Source organism: Eriocheir sinensis, chromosome 2, assembly GCF_024679095.1.
Source record: "Eriocheir sinensis breed Jianghai 21 chromosome 2, ASM2467909v1, whole genome shotgun sequence".
Lineage (NCBI taxonomy): Eukaryota > Metazoa > Arthropoda > Malacostraca > Decapoda > Varunidae > Eriocheir > Eriocheir sinensis.
In genome coordinates this window covers 27,983,402-28,003,629 of record NC_066510.1, presented here as the reverse complement: position 1 = coordinate 28,003,629, position 20,228 = coordinate 27,983,402, and the positions used below count along the sequence as shown (strand labels likewise).

At 47.9% G+C, this 20,228-nt stretch overlaps 1 protein-coding gene across 4 annotated transcripts in view; it reads left to right on the top strand.

The window, feature by feature from the left end:
• The window catches only part of LOC127002111 (D-ribitol-5-phosphate cytidylyltransferase-like), a 64,378-nt gene extending 44,690 nt beyond the window's left edge, over positions 1-19,688 (top strand). For all 4 annotated transcript variants that reach the window (XM_050867702.1, XM_050867691.1, XM_050867707.1 and 1 more), the window contains exons 2-7: positions 13,852-14,016; positions 14,371-14,517; positions 16,972-17,100; positions 17,506-17,681; positions 18,066-18,171; positions 18,563-19,688. In XM_050867702.1, coding sequence (XP_050723659.1) covers positions 13,852-14,016; positions 14,371-14,517; positions 16,972-17,100; positions 17,506-17,681; positions 18,066-18,171; positions 18,563-19,222 — 1,383 coding nt within the window. In that variant the 3' untranslated portion in view covers positions 19,223-19,688. The remainder of the gene's footprint in view (positions 1-13,851; positions 14,017-14,370; positions 14,518-16,971; positions 17,101-17,505; positions 17,682-18,065; positions 18,172-18,562) is intronic.
• Positions 19,689-20,228: the final 540 nt, after the last annotated feature.

The following is a 20,228-nucleotide window of genomic DNA, read 5'->3' as shown; positions in this document are numbered from 1 at the left end:
AGCATTCTCTCTCTCTCTCTCTCTCTCTCTCTCTCTCTCTCTCTCTCTCTCTCTCTCTCTCTCTCTCTCTCTCTCTCTCTCTCTCTCTCTCGTAATCACAGTAATAAAAATTGCGACTCGTAAAACTACACGACAATAAAAGAGTTTGTGCGGGAGGAAGAAAAGGCGTGATAGAGGAGGCGCTGCAGAGGTAACGAGGAGGAGGAGGAGGAGGAGGGGCAGGAGGAGGACGAAGGTGTGGGCGGGTGTTTAGAGTAGGAAAATGTTGATGACTCTATAGTTCAGGGCGTGGATGACTGTATGAGTTGGGTATGCTGATAGATAGTTAGAGGAGGAGAGGATGGGATAGTTAGTGGGTAGATGGAGGCGTGTGGAGGGGGGAAATAGGTGTGTGAGAGTGTGTTTGTTACAGTAGGTCAGGTTACTCAGGTATGTGTTAATTTAAGGTGAGAATGATATTTACAGAGGTTAGGAGATGGGATGATTAGCGTATACAGGTAAATGAAGGTGAAAAAAATGTGTATGTGTTTGAAGTTACAGCAGGTTTGGTTTTTGTTAATTTAAGGTAAGAATAACATTTACAGAGGTTAGAAGATAGGCTAATTAGTATATAGATAGACGTAATTAGAGAGAAAAAAAGGATATGTATGTGAGTTACAGTAGGTCGAGTTTCTGTTAAGGTGAAGATATGTGTTTGTGTGTGTGTGTGTGTGTGTGTGTGTGTGTGTGTGTGTGTGACTCACGGGTCCCTGGGGGTGCGCGGCGACCCACACACACGCAGCTGGCGGGTCAAGGCGCCTCTTTGCCGACAAGTGCAGCAGCTGAGGCGCGGCAGACGTCCCGGGGGAGGCGCCCTTGTGTCGCGGGGGTCCTGCGCCTCACACGCCAAGACAGGATCCCCCACGATCGACCTTCACTTTGTCATTAGTCATTAGTATTTTTCTTGGGAGCATTTTTCTGTGTTTATCTTCACTCTTTGTCTTTAGAATAATAATAATAATATGGTTTAGTTTTGTGGGGAACGTTATATTATCTTCGTTTTTTGTCATTATTAGTTAGTTTATTTTTGTATGGAGCATTTTATTGTGTTTAGTATGCGTGTATATGTTGCTTTGTTTAATATCTACAGCCAAGTTTTTTTAATGTATTTTTTTCCGGGAATATCGAAAGACTACAGCATTAAATTTTCCTTTGGTCGGGCTATTTTATCATTCTGTTAGTTCTTTCTTATCTTATGCGGAAGAGAAAGCAAGAGCATATTTATAGTAATGTAACTTTGTGTTTTGCTTATTTCCGAAAGCTTATCTGTGCTTCCCTTTTCTTTACAGTTCCAATTTTCTTATAATCATCCCGATTTTCCTCCTCTCCTTGCACTGACAATTAGGCAAAGTCAGTAATGTTACTTATGTGCGTCAAGCAACTCTTCAACCTAATGATTACAAAAGACCACGATTGCGTAAGAATTTATCATTTAAGTATTTTTTTTTGTAACTGACTGATTCACCTTTATTTCCGTCTCGATATCTAATCAACACATTTCCGAGACATTCGCTTGCTTGAGGACTTCTTACGTGTCCTCGGCTGCCCTTGTCCCCGTCCTGCGTTCCTCAAGTTTGTCCTCCACTCGTGACCTGCAGCCGTGTCTCTCTGTGGCCAGCTTCTCATCCCTCACATGCCCCGATCAACCCCGCCGAGGCCGCGCACTAACTTTGATCTTGAGGCGCCTGTAGACATGAGATTTTTGGGGTGACGCAGAAATCATCAATAAACGTCAGTAATTCCTTGAGCTTTGCAAATGAAAAGGAAAGGTGCGATAATTATGTTATTTATAGCTTTTAGTAGTATTGAATGTAAGTTAAAGTTATGTGCGACGTTGTAACCCTATATATCAGGAGAGGGATAGATACCGTGCAAGCTAAATCATTATACTTTTTTGTATGTTTGTTTTAGGCTTCAATTTTTTGTTACTGCAAGAATGAGGAACTTTGATTCGTCCTTCTCTTTATCCTCCTCTTTCTCCTATTCCTCCTCCTCCTCCTCCTCCTCCTCCTCCTAGATTCAAATCATCGACTCAATATCATCGCTGCGTAAACACACCGTAACCAACCCAATGTCAATAAAGACACACGAAGCGGCCAAGAGCGGTGTGTGTGTGTGTGTGTGTGTGTGGGCGCAACGTTACGTAAAATTCATGAAACAGTATTCCTCCATTTTGAGAGAGAGAGAGAGAGAGAGAGAGAGAGAGAGAGAGAGAGAGAGAGAGAGAGACCTTGAAGGAGGGAAATTCCACAGGCAGAGAGTGCATCCGGGGCGCTTCCGGGGCGAGGAGGAGACCTGGCGTCGAGGGGCGCGTGTGGTAGGGGCAGGGGGAAAGTAGGGCCCCCAGCAGGTAGGCATCTGCTGCAGCATGTGGTGGGTGACCTGCCCCGGGGTAGGTCAGAGGTCACGGGAAGACGCGGTGACGCCCGGATGTCAAGTGTGTGTGTGTGTGTGTGTGTGTGTGTGTGTGTGTGTATAGATATATCATCAGTAAGGTTTCCTGTAACCAAAGCGGTTCAGGGGGAGGCAAATCTGCACAACACATCGGCGTGCAGGTGTTGATGCTCCCACGCGGCGGCCCGACAAGCGTGTTATCTCAGGTGACCCGCGGGGAGCCGTGTGTGCCGTGTGTGCTAACCCGGATGTCGCAGTCGGCCGTGTGTCCCTGGTCACGAGGGCATTGCCACACAGGATCATCAAATGCCAAACGCTCTTACGTCACCACGGAGGCAAAGGGCATCTATAGTGCATTGCCCATCCTTAGCATTTCGTTTTACATTGTTTAGTACTTGATTTACCGTTGTTTATATCCATGTTTTGATCCATCGACTTTGCCGTCTATGTTTAGGCTGCCAACCATATTGAATAAAACATGTGTATTTCATTACCAAGAAAAAGGCATGTGTGTGCATATCCCATCCTTAGCAATTCGTTTTATGCTGTCTGTGTGATATCCGTCTATTCACATTATTCAGATTTCTAACATTTATATTCAAGTTAACTCTCTTGTATTATGATGTCTGTGTGATATCCGTCTATTCACATTATTCAGATTTCTAACATTTATATTCAAGTTAACTCTCTTGTATTATGATGTCTGTGTGATATCCGTCTATTCACATTATTCAGATTTCTAACATTTATATTCAAGTTAACTCTCTTGTATTTAAGCAGACAACCATGATGAGGAACAGACGCAAATGTCATTACCAAGACTCGGGATACACGAGTAGCTGCGTAAACACGTCCAGCTGTGACCCGCAGTAGCTCGGGTGAGGTGACTGCTGCTGTCGATGATGTCACGGCCGGGAATGTTGTGTCTTCATGCTCGCGTCAACAGCTGTGTTTTGTGTATCTTGCATATATAGGTTTGATAACGACTTGATTGCTGTCCCAAGGAGGCTTAAAATGTCGAAAGTCTGCAGAAGTTAGATAGCACACACACACACACACACACACACACACACACACACACGTCTCCATACTCTATCTCCGGTGGTCGTGTCAGGGAGCGTCAGGGAGTGTATGTTCGTTAAAGCAAGGCGTTCAATCATGTGCAGGGGTTCCCGACGTCAGCCCACGATGAGGTTATGCATTTAACAAGGAGCCGGATACGCTGCCCTTCACTTTCGTCGTTTTTTCCTTACCGCTGCTCTTTACTCTTCTTGTTCTTCCTTTCCTCAGCCTAACGTAACCTAACTTGTCCTAATATTGAGCTCCTAAAAGTAGTATTCCCTCTCATCCCTCTATCTGACAGCCTATTTTTTCACTCTTTCTTGCCCTTTACTCTCGTTGTTCTTACTTAACCTAACTTAACTTAATATTGAGCTTTCCAAAACTAATATCCCTCCTCATCCCTTCCTCTGACATTCCACTTCTTCACTCTTTCCTGCCTTTCACTCTCGTTGTTCTCACCTTCCCGCTGCTCTTCACTCTTCTTGTTCTTACTGTACCTTGTCTAACCTAACCTAACCTAACATGCCCCCAATCCCTTCCTCTGACATCCCACTTCTTCTTCACTCTCGTCGTTCTTACCTTCCCGTGCTCTTCATTCCTCTTGTTCTTAACCTAAGTCCTAACCTAACCTACTCCCTCTGACATCCTACTTTAAACTCTTCCCCGTCACTAATTTGTAAGTTCCCAATCGCACTTTTCACTCGCATCCGATCAATTGAAGACATATTATATTTAAGTGTGCATCCTCCTTTCCTGTGGGACATTTATAACATCGCATATATTCATTTTAGCTCTTCGTCGAGTAATGAGACGTAGGACTCTTTAATAAAAGTAAAAATAAAAACCGCTCATATCCTTCTCAAACCGAACGTCGGGTCTAGCAACAGGAAGATCTTGAAGCGTCATTTATTTCCTCGGCCTTGAGAGACGACATATGGCTAAACACAGGCTTGGTAATTGCCCAGTGGATGAATGGAGAGGATCATCAGACTGTGTCATTAGGGCTAACACCTTGTATGGCGCGGCTACAAGGTGGTTAATTAGGTGACGTGGCTGGGCGTTTGTGTGCTGTGTGTGTGTGTGTGTGTGTGTGTGTGTGTGAGGTCTGCTATGTATCCTGTATCCCATCCTGGTTTCCTACGGCAGAATGTGTGTGTCTGGCTATACGTGTGTGTGTGGAATTAGTGACTGAATGTATGTATATATGTTTAATTATGTCCTACGCCAGAAAATGTCTTGCTTAGCGTTTGCATGGGGCTGAATGAGTGTTTGAATGAGGGAATGTGAGAGGCAGGGAGAGGGTAGGGGCTGAAGGGGAAGGGGGGGGTAGGAGGGGGCCGCGGGGTGGGTCTGTCGTATCATTAACATCTGCGGTCATGATGCGGGTCGAGGTGGGAGGTAAAGGGGGGGAGGGGGAGGAAGGGGGGCAGGGAACCCTTCACTCATCTTACACACACCTGACACCATGCCACAGCCTCCCTCTCTCTCTCTCCCTCACCCGACCCCCTCCCCGTCCCCTCCATCTCACCCATACCTCACTCTCTTTCATTCCATCCCGCCCCCCACCTGTATCCGTGCCTTATCACCACCACCACCACCACCACCACCACCAGCATCACCAGACACCACCACCCTCACCACCACCACCGCCATGGGCACTATCACCACTATCACCATTATGGAACTTCTCACGCCCTCTTCCATGCCCCTTCCACCCCGCCAGCAACACTATCTACACCATCACCCTCATTTGCCCTCATCAACTCTCCCTCGTTCGGTAATCTCCTTCATCGTCACTCCGACACGTTATTGTTACATGTGTTAGTCATCGTTGTCGGCTTTGTGTGTGTACCAGTCACCCCGGTCACCCTCATCCTCCCCCCTCCACCACTGCCTTCCCACCGCACCATAATAACGTATCCTACTTTCACTTCCATATATGCACGAGGAGTTTGTCGACGCGTGAAATATGAGACTGAATGTGACGTGTTGTTTGTTGGTATTCTGTCAGGTTGGGGAGTTTCACGATAGGCGGCGTTGCGTGTGAGAATGATCGACCTGTACCTGGATGTAACAATATACCGTGCTTTCTCTTCCATATATGCACGGTGAGTATGTCGACGCGTGAAATATGAAAATAAATGTGACTTTCTGAAGTTTGGTGTTTCGTGGAGTTTTACGTAAAGCGGAGTTGTGTTGAAATGATCGACCTCTACCTGGATGTGAGTGAGCAGTGCCGTACACCTGTGATGATGAACAGGTGAGGAAAAGGGAAGGTTGCTCCTTTTTAATAGGGCAAGGGGCGGACAGGTGCGATAACCGTTGCTAAGGTAATGACGAGGTGGCGGTGACAGGTAGCAATCACCGTTGAAAAGGAGCAGAGGTGGAACGGAAAATAATAAATGATAATAATAATGATAATGATAAAAATAATAAAAATAAATCAGTCAAGTAATCACCGTTGAAAAATAAGAGGTATGCACAGGAGAGTGATAAATAATAATGACAATAATAATAATGAGAAAAATAATGACAATAACTTTATATAAATCGCTCAAACACGAACGATGAACGATGAAACTTGTAAAGAAAATGTTAACTTGAAGGAAATATAAACTAACAGAAGAATCATAAGAAATTTCAGAGAGAGAGAGAGAGAGAGAGAGAGAGAGAGAGAGAGAGAGAGAGCGTAAACAGAGGGGAAAGAGGAGGAAAGAAGGGCAAGTAGGGTCAGTAAGGGGAGGAAGACCAGGAAGCGGAGGAGGAGGAGGAGGAAAGGAAGGACCTATGAATGGGGGGAGGGGGGGGGGAGTGAAGGATGGTGTTATGGTATTCGTGGTATGGCATATGTTATGGACAGTGTATGGTGGCGTCGGAGGAAAGACGGGAGGAAGAGAAGGGAAGGGAAGGGAGGGGAGGGGAGGGAGGGAGGAAGGGAAGGCCATGTGTTCCAGCCCGCCACTCTGATACCCGTGTGACAGGCAGGACACACACACACACACACACACACACACACACACACACACACACACACACACACACACACACACAATCTACTTACCCACGTTAAAAGGCATAAAGCAAACATTTCATTGGACCCACAGTGTATCTCTCTCTCTCTCTCTCTCTCTCTCTCTCTCTCTCTCTCTCTCTCTCTCTCTCTCGCAGGTGGCTAGCGGCGTCACCAGCTTGCTTACCCCTCTGCCCGGCGCCTGTTGGATGGGTTTTGCTGCACACGTTTCCTTCCTCAATTATACAGACAGGTGGCGAGCAGGGCGTAGCGACGGTAGGCATCAGGAAGGAGGAGGAGGAAAAGGCGGAAAAGGAGGAGCAGGAGACAGAGGAAGAGGAAGAGGAGGTTCTGTTATTACAAGTTGTCATGGCTCCCACTTCTTTCCTCTTCTATATTAACACCTGGCTTTGCGTTTCACTTTTTCTCCTCCTATTCCTCCTGGTCTACTTTGTTTTCCTCCTCCTCCTCCTCCTCTCATGGGAAGATGCAACGTCCTTTCTGATGAGGTGGCGTCGCTTTCCATCTCCCTCCTTTTCCCCTTCCTTCCCCTCCCTTGCCCTCTTTCTTCCTCCCTGCTCCCTCCCCTCTTCTCTCATACTTCTCCCTTTCCCCTCACTCCTCCCTTATTTTCCTCCTTTTCCCCTCCCTTGCCCTCTTTCTTCCTCCACGTTCTTCCTCTTCATCCCTGCTCCCTCCCCTCTTCTCTCATACTTCTCCTTTCCCCCTCACTCCTCCCTTATTTTCCTCCTTTTCCCCTTCCTTCCCCTCCCCTGCCCTCATGCGTGTACCTCCTGTTGTATCCTTCTTCCCCGGCCTCTTGCAGTTTCCCCTATGTTCTTATGTTCTTATGTTTTTCCTTCCCACTTCCCTTATAATCTCCACCTCTCCTTTCCCTTCTTCCCCTCCCTCTTCCCTTATCTCCAGCGCATACCTCCTGCTGTATCCTTCTTCCCCGGCCTCTTGTAGTTTTCTTATGTTCTTATGTTCTTCCTTCCCACTCCCTCCCATCTTCCCTTATATCTCCACCTTTCCTTTCCCTTCTTCCCCTCCCTTCTTCCCTTATCTCCAGCGTATACCTCCTGCTGTATCCTTCTTCCTCTTCCTTCCTTCTCCCTTCCCTCTCTCTCTCCCGTCTTACCTCCCCTGTTTCCTTATCTCCATTCTTTATCTCCTTTCTTCCCTCCACATTTACATTTAAAATTCGTGCTCTGGGTCACTTTTACGTCCAAATGGAAAGAAGTAGGTGTCTCGAATCATGTCCCCCCCCCCCCCTCTCTCTCTCTCTCAACACCTGGGCGCGGGAGTCACCTTGCCTTACCTTCCCCAGGGGCGTCGACGTCCTCCCACGGGCCGCCCACAGGAGCCTCCCCCGCAGGCCTCTCCCCGTGACTCACTCCGGCGTGTCTTAACTTGGTGAGGGAGGGAGGGCGAGGACCTTGTTGCTACGTGTTGGCGACAAATCCACTCATACATACACAACGCTCTCTCTCTCTCTCTCTCTCTCTCTCTCTCTCTCTCTCTCTCTCTCTCTCACACACACACACACACACACACACACACACACACACACATACCTTTGACCTGCCCGAAGCTGTCACTTTGGTGTGCCGCGCCCTTTTTCTTGCTCTTTCTCTTTCTCCCTTTCTGCTTTAATTATATCTTTCCTCTCGGTCTATTTCAGGGCCTTGATAGTGTATGTGTATGTGTATGTATGTATGTATGTATGTATAAATAAGTAAATATATACACATGCCTACCACATGCACATACGAGCATTAAATTTAAGGTGTTATCTACGCTTCTCATTAATCTTCTTGTTTTTAGAACGTATTATTTTTCTCTTTGCTCTCAGCGACGCCTTAGCTCCCCTCCTTCCTTCCCCAAGTCTCTCTTCCTCCCGCCCTCCCCTCCAGCTCAGCGGCGCCGCTTACATCGTAAATCTGGGTTCCCGCTCTTGGCTGGTGCGGCTTGGACCAGAAAGCTTTTTTCCCTCACACAGTTTGTTGCGGGAAAATAAAAACCTCCACCAGCGTCAGGGTCCTAAAACCGCGAGCCAATAAATCCCGCGGAGGAAGGCGCGAAAAATGATTAAATGTGAGGTGCGTCGCGAACAGGCGAGATGCGGCGCGACTGTAATTGGCGCAGCGCAGAGGTGCGTGGCGGCCCCAGTCACGGCTGTTACGCGAGGGCACGGCGGAGTCACGCGGGCGGCGACCTGGACGCGGCGCTTGACTTGCTTTCTGACGGAAGGGAGGAAGAGGAGCAAGACGAAAGAGGGAAGGGGACATGCCCTCCCTTATTCCCTCCCTCCTGTCCACTTCACCCCCTGAGAGATGGAGATGGAGAGTGGGAGATATTTTTTTGTGTGATCTATCTCTTGTGCTTGTGACTGGACTTGTTCTATGACGGGTGGAAGAAAGAGGAGCAAGACGAGAGAGAGAGGACATGCTCCCCCTTTTTCCCTCCCTCCTGTGCGCTTCACCCCTGAGAGATAGAGATGGAGAGTGGGAGATATATTTTTGTGATGTATCTCTTGTGGCTGGACTTGCTCTATGACGGAAGGGAGAAAGAGGAGCAAGATGAGGAGGAAGAGGACCTCCCCCCTCCCTTTACTCCCTCCCTTCCTCCTCTGCGCTTCACCCTTAAGAGATGGAGAGTGGAAGATACATTTTTGTGATCTAGCTCTTGTGACCTGACCGTGACGCCGTGACCCACTAGGAAGGCGCCTGAGGGCGAAGCGTCAAGTTGAACTGACGCAACGCCATGGGGAGGAAGTGACCCGAAATGACCTGTCGGGCCTCACTAGCTTCGGAGGGGGGAGGGGGTCAACCTTGGCTGAAGCGATGACCTGCTGAGGGTATGACCTGAGGGAGATTGAAGGGGATGGCCTGAGATGATTTGGTGACCTGGGGAGGGGAGACTTGCAGGAAAAAAGTTGTTCCGTACTTAACATTGCTGATAAATTAGAGAGAGAGAGAGAGAGAGAGAGAGAGAGAGAGAGAGAGAGAGAGAGAGAGAGAGAGAGAGAGAGAGAGAGAGAGAGAGAGAGAGAGAGAGAGAGAGAGAGAGAGAGAGAGAGAGAGAGAGAGAGAGAGAGAGAGAGAGAGAGAGAGAGAGAGAGAGAGAGAGGAGAAAGGATAAACTTGGGAGGAAAGAGAAGAGATAGAAAAAACGAGAGAGAGAGAGAGAGAGAGAGAGAGAGAGAGAGAGAGAGAGAGAGAGAGAGAGAGAGAGAGAGATTATGGGGAGGGAAGTAAAGGGGAGAAAGGATAAACTTGCGAGGAAAGAGAAGAGATAGAAAAAAAAGGAGAGAGAGAGAGAGAGAGAGAGAGAGAGAGAGAGAGAGAGAGAGAGAGAGAGAGAGAGAAAATGTCTGAAATAGAAAATTCACTGTAAAATATTTCCACCCAAAACCCGCCAGACCCTCTCAACTCAACCTCACCCCACCCGTTGCGACTTTCTCCCCGATAACTCCTTTTCCTTGAGCGCGCCGTGTAATTACGAGAAGCAGTGACATAAGAGTACAGGTGGGCGCGTCCTGGGGCGAAGGGATGCGTGGGGGGAGGGGGGGAGGAGGGGTGACTGAGGGGCGAGGAGCAGCTAGGGTCAGGTGGCTGGGTGACGGCTGGCCAGCGTGAGGGGTCAGCACAGGGTCAAGAGTAATCCTCTGAGGGGGCACCTGAGGGCCTTTGCCATTATAAGCTGATGGTCGAAGGCAGCATTACTAATTTCACAGCCGTCGGGACTTATATCGTGCAATTAGAGGGTAATTCCAAGGCGTCAGGTTGTCCCGCTGACGAACCATCCTGTTATCATGGCTCGCTGCGCCCTGCATCATGAGGGTGTGTGTCCTTGTGCATGGAGGGCCGTGTGTGTGTGTGTGTGTGTGTGTGTGTGTGTGTGTGTGAGAGAGAGAGAGAGAGAGAGAGAGAGAGAGAGAGAGAGAGGAAACGAGCCTTGTTTATACGTTGACACCTCCCTCTCCCTTACCCTTCGCCCACCGCCTCGTCAGCAGCCTTGAGTATTCTGCCAATTCTGCACGCCACCAGTGACTCACCGCCCTCCTCCTCTCTCCCTGGCCCTCCACCGTACCCGGACTAAAGGCAAACCCGTGTACCCTCCTCACGCAGGCACCGATGAGCAACACGTGGCAGACATAACAGCCAAAGGAAAGAAGCTTCAGTCCTCCCGAAATCCGCCGGAAGGTGATCGCATTTTTACCCCTTTTTCCTTGTGTTACCTGACCGTGCCCTCGAACACGCTGGGTCCTGTCCTCCCGGGTAGGGTTTTAATAACTTCTTGTTGTGGAGCAATTATATCGGAGCACCTGTCGGGGCTTAGAACGAGCAGGTGTCTGACCTCTACCCCCGGGGCCGAACACCTGTGCTTGGTGGCTTCTGGTAATTAGTGCCCTTCCCTCCCTCTCCCTCTCTCCTTATTTGCGCCACCTGGTCTGGTATGGGAGTGGCTTGAGTGGGTGCACGAGTTGGAGTGAGTGGGGGCGAGTGGGAGGCGCTGGGAAAGTGAGTGCCACGCCGCTCGGAAATAATAATCTCACGGTGACGACAAGTAAAAGTTAATTCGCCGCCCTGCCCGCCGCCGAGGCCAGGCCGACGGTGCGGTGGTCAGACGAAACGGAACGGCCAGACATTTTTTGTAGTGTTGACGTGCAGTGACTAAATTTTAAGGCACGATGGAGAAAGTGAGGGCATTTAAGACCCGCGGTGGAGGCTGACGGTTTAAAACAAGTCCCTCCTCCTCTACCTCCTCGTCTTCCTCTGCTCCCCGGCCCCCCTCACCCGCCAGCCCTTCATCATGAGTGTAATCTTCCCCATAAACTCTCCCTGTCAGCCCAACCGAGTGTGACTAAGAGACGGATGTTGTGCGAGCAGTGCCTCCCTTCTTCTCATGTCCTTTTGTGCCCTGCTCCGCCCCGCTCCATTACACACCTCGGGCCAGTCAGGCGTGAGGAGCTGATGAAGAAAATGCACATATATGCCTCTTATTATATCTTCTTTTTTCCTCTCGGCCCATTGAGAGTTAGTTATGGTGGGTGCAGGTATTTTAATTTGGTGAGGCGGCCTTCGTTTGCTCTGAACCTACCTTTTGCCGTCCATAAAATCACTCACCTTGTTAAGAGATGAGTGAAGTGGTTATTCTGGTTATTCCCGAGAGAGAGAGAGAGAGAGAGAGAGAGAGAGAGAGAGAGAGAGAGAGAGAGAGAGAGTTTGCGAGTTACTATTCATCTTGAGTTCGTGCGCGGTTGTATTGTGTTGTTAAGACTGTGTTGCGTCGCTGTTGATGCTCATGTCCCCGCCACGTCCGTCATCTTTTCATTTCCTTTTTCTTTTTTTTTACGCCGAGACTGTAAAAGGAAATACTGTTGTTGTTGATGTTGTTGTTGGATGTTGTGTTGGCTGTTATTATTTGATTTATTATTGATATTGTTATTGTCGTTATTAGACGATAGAAACTTAAAGGATTCGGATTATTACCATTCTCTCTCTCTCTCTCTCTCTCTCTCTCTCTCTCTCTCTCCTCCCCTTTCCTCCCCTTCCCTCCCTCCCTCTTAACCCAACCATCTGCCCACATAACCACACTAACCAAAAAGATAAAAAAAAGAACAATTGAAGCTTCCTTAATTAACTGGGTCGCTTCACCTTCACCTACCTCCTCACTTACCTGGGCAGGTGACCCCGGGGTGGGCGGCCAGGTGGCGGGGGCGTGGGAGTGGGTGGCAGCTGGCAGGCGCTCCCCACCACCTCCATTAACACAGTGACACCGCCATCACCACCACCATCACTGTCATCATCATCACCATCATTATCATTATCATCATCTCCATCATCGTCATCGTCATCAGCGCTTCCTCTTTCCTTCCTCTGACTTCAACGCTTTCAAAGAGCATCGGAGGACTTTTGACTTGGAGAGAGAGAGAGAGAGAGAGAGAGAGAGAGAGAGAGAGAGAGAGAGAGAGAGAGAGAGAGTATATGTGAATCCCTTCATTTTCTACCGTCTGAAAACGATAATAACAACCACAAAATCTATAATATAATAAATAACACAAATGACCACCAACACAACCTCCCCAAATAACAACATTAATTTTTTTTGTGTGTGTCTTCTTTTTTGTTTATTTTCTTGTTGTTGTTGTTGTTACCTTTGAGCAGCATTTTTCATATTTTTTTATTATGATTTTGTTTTTCCTTGTAGCCTTTCGTCTCAAATCTTTTTAGGGGCAGTAAGTAACGGGCTTTTTTTTTCATTATTTTCTTTTTTTTTAAGCCCTTGATTTGTCTCCTTTGCTGTAAAAAAAAACAAAAAATACGGTAAAAAAATATATTATCATCATCGTTATCATCAACATCATCATCATCATCCTCGTTACCATTATTCATGCAACCGTGATACCAATAAGTTTTGTGTAATTGCAATTTATCGATCACGTGCGTCGGGCTTATTTATTTTGCTCATTGTCAATCTTATTTACGAGCGAATAAATTTGACCTGCCGATCCGCCTTCTCGCTTCCTCCATTCTTCATTCCTTTTCTTAACTTATATATATTTTTTCTTACCTCTCTCTCTCTCTCTCTCTCTCTCTCTCTCTCTCTCTCAAACTGACCGGAGTAACAACAACAATGGGAATAATGGAAACAGTCACACTCTTAATAATAAACACAGGATACCAGAAATATACACAAACACACAAAACGAATAACATGTAGACGAATACTGTATACCGCTGTGTCCTCCCTTTCACCACTAATGCCTTTTTGAGCAAGTGATACGGAGAGAGCCAGAGGGGGGCAGGGGGGGCGCATCAGGTGTCAGGCTCCCACGGGCTCAGGTGGCGGGAGGTGGGTCGCCGCCAGCCAGGTGCATCGGCGGGGAGGTGAGGCAAGGCGAGGGACGGGAAGGAAGGAGTCTAGGGAAAGTAGGAGTGAGGAAGGAAGGCTGTCGGTGAAGGTGGCATTCTATATCGGATTTCCTTAGGCCGCAAGAGAGAGAGAGAGAGAGAGAGAGAGAGAGAGAGAGAGAGAGAGAGAGAGAGAGAGAGAGAGAGAGAGAGAGAGGATAACACAACACATACTGAACTATAAATAAACAATAACCGAAAGGATGGACTAATATTGAGATGACAATAATGGGAGAGAGAGAGTCTTCTGTAACATGAACGTGAAAAAACACTCGTTAGAACCCGATTCATCTGCTTTTCTTGTGCTTTGGAGATTGTTGATGTGAGAGCCGTAGACATCTGAGAATACCCAAGACCTTGCTTTCCATTACTACCGATGAAAATAAATATGAAGAGATTTTCCGTAACTGTTTCCTCCACTTGCAGATAGACGAGCAGGCCACCGTGCCACGCCGCCGCTCGCCTGTCGCCGCCCCGCCCGGAGAGCCCCTGCCCCGCGGAGAGCTGCCCCAGGGTCGGGTGGCGGCCGTGGTGCCTGCGGCGGGGAGCAGCGAGCGGATGGGAGGCGAAACCCCCAAGCAGTATATGGAGGTAATTATTCTCTCTCTCTCTCTCTCTCTCTCTCTCTCTCTCTATATATATATATATATAGATATATATATATATATATATATATATATATATATATCCATCCAACTTCTACGTATAGATCTCTAACATCTCTAAATGGCAACAGTTTTCAGTGTCCTGCAAACTATTAAGCTAAAGGGGAAAATATATAATCTAATTTGACATAGCTTGCAATATCATTAAGTTCAGTTCAGGTTCTTCTTATGGTTGGAGAATTAGAAAGACGAGTTTACTTTATATTTGCTTCCTGAAGGAGTTACTGACGGCGAAGTGATGTATTCAATGTCCTAACCTCAACTTGCGGGCCGTTGGCAGGTGTGTGGGCGACCCTTGGTGATTTACTGCCTGGAGGCGCTGCAGAAGGTGGCGTGGGTGTCGCAGGTGGTGGTGGTGGCGGATGACCTGGCGAGGATGACTGGCGTGGTGCGTGCGGCGGGGCTCACCAAGGTCAAGGTCGTCCACGTGAGTAATGAGGGTCGTGAGGGGGAGGAGGATGAAGTCCGACATTTAGTACGACTTTCCTTTGTCGCGCTGCCCATAAATGTCGAGATAAAGTGTGTTCCCGACTGAAAAGCCGTTGAAAATTAAATAAGAATAATGTTTGACCAAAAAGGTACAACCCCTGATTAATATGAAGACCTGGGAAACCTCTAGAGTTGGACTTGTTATTCAATTTTCTCTCATGTCCGGCAGCCGATATTCACTCCGCAACAGACACTAAACCACCACATCGGGAGAGAGATTCGCGTTTTCAGCATCAGTCATTTATTTTGGAGAGAGCAACCCACCGAGGATCACCAGCTCACGTGGGGTGCGTGTGTAGGTGACATGTGACAAAAATTATTTAGCTCTGATTTGAAAACATTCCCTTATGGTGGCCCTAAAGGGGAAATAAGACACACCCGGAACTCCAAGCCGGGGTGACGTGTTCGCCAGTCCGTTAACGCGTGCAGCGCCACATTCCCTTCAGGTCACGGATACAACAGCTGCACCGGATGATGACCTGATGGGTTTTGTAAGTCAGAACGCGTTCCACACAAATTCGTAAAGCTCACCGCAATGTAATAACCCCTGCTGTGTGAGTCGCTATCCTTCCCCAAACCATATTTTCATGTCGTGGAGTGAAGGAAAAGTTAAGTTATATCATATACTTGTAACGTTTTCATTGCCACTTACGCAATATAAAAGCACGTGCACCAGAGGAAATGGAGCTTAGCCCTCTTATATCAGTGACGTAGTGATACTGAATCAGATTAGTCACCCAGGACGCGGCCAGTCCCGTGATGCAACAGAAATCTGAACCAGCACCTGAAGCAGCGTGCGTGAGTGCCTCGTTCTCTTGACAGGTGGCGGGGGTTGCTGCGCTGAGTGTCCGAGGAGGGGAGTGGCGTGTTAATTTACAAAGTTATTTTTTCATTTGCTAATTAACACATAAGTCTCAGCATATCATTTTCAGGGGACAAACTATGCATCACTTAATTACACACAGATGTCATGTTCTTTGTCCTCGGCGGCGCGGCTGTTTCGTCTCCTCCTTGGTCTCCTCAACGCCGCCGTATCCTGTTGTCTGGCGCCGTCACCCCCCGCGCACGGTGTTGACAGACTCGACACAGCCTGATAGAGCGGCTCGAGTGTCATTACCTGCGGCGCCGTGGCAACAGTGTAGAGAATGATGTGGCACTGTGTTCTCAGAAAATAATTCCTCACCCCAAAATTTTTGTGTGTCATTTCATCATGCAGTTTTTGTCCTTTTGCGGTTTTAAGAGTTGAGGGTGAATATTATAAGAACAGACAAGAGTAGTGGTTCATGTTTTTAAATGTAAACACGTCCCCTTTTGCGGAGATGAATGATGTTGGTTTAAGCGCGAGAGGAGGACGCCGCTAGACCCAGAGAGACAAAGAGAAGCTGACTCATTTGTACTGTGCATGAGGCGGTCAACACTCGTAGCTCTGTGTCCTTGAGTGGCCAGCCGGTACCTAGCATGGAAGAGGACCTTATACTAACAAAAAGGAGCTGAAGGGGACACGAATAAGTAATATAAATTTCCAGGAATTAGCGTCCCTCCCTCAGCAGTGTTTGTCCAGCTTACGAACCCTCGCCGGATGAATATGCACGAGATGGTGAACAGACTCGCGAGAATGTCTGAGCCACTTATAAGGATATTTACGTAATTCAAACTAAGTCCTGAAATAATGGAAGACTGTTTGCATTCTTCTCTTCTGCTGCTTTGATTTTTTTTCTCAACCTACATCGTGATTTCTTTTTTCATTTTCTACTCTGTATTCATATTTTTTTTCCCCAGCAGACATCGTGAATTTTTTCCGTAAACAAAGCGTCATTCCACTTGTCCAAAGCCACACATCTTTATAAAGTTAGAATAATGCTGTTACATCATTATCACGGTCATCATTCTTCACCCGCTATAATGAAAGGCTGTTTGCATTTTCCTCTTCTGCTTAGATTTTGTTTTTCTCAACCTGCACCATTTTATTCGGCGCCACATGACCCTGCGGTTTCGCCCCCAAGACCAAACGCCGCAATAATCATCATCAACATCAACCTGCACCATGATTTTATTCTTAGTACAAAGCGTCATGTCACTTCCCCAAAACCACGCATCGTTATAGAGTTAGAATAATGCTGTCACGCCATCACCACTGTCATCTCTCACCCGCAAAGGATCGCAACAGTCATCAGACGAACATATGATTCTCGTCTTGGCGTTACTGAGCGTGAACAAACCCAACAGCTGCCGTGGGCCTCGTGTTTACCTGCTGCCGGCATAAGGTGTTTTCTTAGAGGGTTCCTTACAATTGGCTATTATAAGCACGCTGTTTTTTGTCGTCATTTTAGTCTCGCCTGATGCTGCATGATGGAGTGGTGTTCCTTATGGTGTTACGTCGTGTTTGTTGCAGGGTGGAGGCAGCAGACACCGATCCATCAGGGTGGGGGTGGAGGCCCTGGCGGCGGAGGACGAGCCCCCCGACGTGGTGGTGGTGCACGACGGAGCGCGGCCCCTCGTCCCCCCCGACACCCTGGCTCAGGTGAGTGGGGAGCGGCAGGGGTGCAGGGGAGGAGGTAACGAAACGGGGTGTTGAAAGAAGAGTTTAGGCTGAAGTGGCAGACATGAGTATTATGGGAGAAAAAAGTAAGGTTACTATCTGAGTTAGGAGAAAAGTAAGGTTACTATCTGAGTCAGCCCAGGCAAGACAGGTAGCCAGTATTAGAAGGGCGAGCGCAAAGTGAAAAGTTTTGGGCACGTAAATGAGGAATCGATTTGGCATACACAACCTCAAACGCATTATCAGTCTAAAAAGTACGCCAGTCTGCATATTAGTCTATTTTTTTCGTAGTTTCAAAGGGCAATCAGTCTATCATTCACTCAAGTAATCTCTCTTTATTCAACGTAGACATGATCTCACCCTCCTCCTACGCTATCTCTCCTCCAGGTGGCGGTGATGGCGGAGCGGCACGGCGCGGCGGGAGCGGTGCGGCCTCTGGTGTCCACGGTGGTGATGCCTGACCCTGACGACTTCCTGCAGGAGAGCCTCGTCAGGAGTCTTTACCGCAACTCTGAGATGCCGCAGGCCTTCAGGCTAGACGTGCTGAGGGAAGCCTATCGCAGGTAAGGAAGGAAACGCTTTTAGGCTTTTTTTTATAGTGTGTGATTAAGCATCGCGTCGTCCGCCACCTGGAAAACATGCAGGCGGCTTCTTTTCTCTGTGTCGCCTTTTATGTATTTTTGCTTTGTCGTATTCACTTACAAATAGCATATGCAGGATTTTTACTCTCCTAGTGCTGTTTTTCCGCCATATGTGCTTCTGTCTATATTTTCAGCAGCATACTACGTTTATGGGGAAGGGAAATTGAATACGTGTGTGGTTTGTAGGTATTTTTTGTGTATGTGCGTTGGTGTGTGCGCCTGCAAAGTTGAAGGAAGGAATAAATGACCTGGGAGCCTTAGTTGTCACGTACGATGCTTGGGGTAAAGGTAAAGATATGTGTTCAGGTGTAGCGACGAGGAGGCGGACCACGGGACGGAGTGTCTGGCCTTGGCCCTGCGGCACGCGGGGGCGAAGGCCAAGCTGGTGCCGGGGACTGCACACCTCTGGAAGGTACGTGACGTGACACACACACACACACACACACACACACACACACACACACACACACACACACACACACACACACACACACACACACACACACACACACACACATATCCTTATGAAACTGTGATGTATACATGGTGAAGGAGACTATGTATTGTATGTGCTCATTTTTTTTTTCGTTCTGACCTCCCCCTCCAAAAAAAAAAGTAGCATTTGAGGAGTTCTTTCTGGGACTTACCAATGTTATAAGTACGTGTCTATGGTTTATTTCTCTGATGTAGATAACTTTTGTATGTCCCTTTCATGCACTATATGATGAGACAAAAAACTGCGTGACAAACGACAGTTCCCGCATACCTCAAGCTTTCACTTTCCTCTGTGTACCCGAGCCTAGGTGACGGAGGAGAAGGACCTGGAGGTGGCACGCATCCTCCTGCCTCGCCTCACCCGCACCACCTCGCTGGTCTGTAGGACACTCGCCTCCCACGCACACCACACCGCACAAGCCGCTCCATCATCCTCCGTCCGCCCCCTCAACGACCCCCTAATGTGCAGCGAAGAGTGTGCGCGTGTGTTCGCCTTGCTCGACGGTGCAATCAGAGAGTATTGTAAGGAGCTCGTCTTCTCCTGTAGCTATGACGCCCCAGTGCCTTCTCCTGCCTCCTTGATCTCTATAACCAACGCCACCACTATAGACACACTTCCAGAACACATAAAGACTGCCGCAGCTAATATCAATAAAGCCATAGGTCCAGTAACCTTACTAGTCACCCTGCAAGGTCAGAGTTCACAATGTCTCCCACCAACCATCGCGTCACTGCAGCAAGTATTACGAGAAGCCTTCAGCGACCACTCCGGCCCCGTCACTGTCATCCTTCGGGGTTCAGGAAAGGTTCCGAAAGGCGGCGAACAGGGTCAAGGGGTCATCGAGGGACACCCGCCTGCCACTGTCCCTGACTCGCCACCACCAGACGCCGACCGCCTCCGCTGCCTGGTGACGTCGCTGCTGGACCAGAAGAGTCGCGGCTTCCACGGTTTGGTGTTGGTGGTGTAGGCGGGGGGAGCCTGGGTGGGGCGCCGCAGGAAGGACCATTGGTGAGGAGCGACAAGCAAGTGTGTGGAGGTAAATTTCACGACTCTTCCAGACCTGTTTAGTATTAGTGCAGTTACAATGATCAAATACATTCCAACTGTTATGGAAAGTACAATTATGATATTATTTTATTATTATCATTATTATTATTATTATTATTATTATTATTATTATTATTATTATTATTATTATTATTATTATTATTATTATTACTATCATCATCAACCAGAATTTCATTACCATAATTATAAAAAAATATGACAAAAAATGTGGAGCCTTTTTTTCTAACTCCACGGAGGCCCAGGAGCTGAGGCCTCACCAGGGGTGTTTGTCCAGCTGGCGGTGTAGCGGCAGAACCAGAGAGGAAAGCCTTCTTCACCGTTATCAGTTGTATTCTTTGCAGTTTTCATACCGTAAATAGAATCGCGCAAGTGTGTGTGTGTCTGTGTGTGTGTGTGTGTGGGGGGGGGGGTTACGTGTGTGTGTGTGTGTGTGTGTGTGTGTGTGTGTGTGTGTGTGTGTGTGTGTGTTTAATCAAATATATATATATATAGAGAGAGAGAGAGAGAGAGAGAGAGAGAGAGAGAGAGAGAGAGATTGTTTTCAGGGACCAACCATTTGTTAGGGAGGAGGACGTCACCGTGCAGAGATAGATGGTAAGTAAGCTGTTTCAGCATTATTATGAATATTTGCTATTATTATTACTGTTGTTACTGTTGCAGTAGTAGTGGTAGTTGTTGTTGTAGGAGTAGTAGCAGGGGTATTAGTCCTCAGTTTCATCAGCACTGGTTTACTCATCACTAACACTATCAAGTATGTAGAATATGAATATAAACAAATATCACCTTTACAAAGTGAAAGTGAATCAGCAGAACACATACCGGCGAGTCAGGCTCCGTGATGGTAGGCCGCGCGCGACGCGTTGGTGGAGCTGTGCGGTGAGGCCTAGGGCAGCGTTATTGGCGGC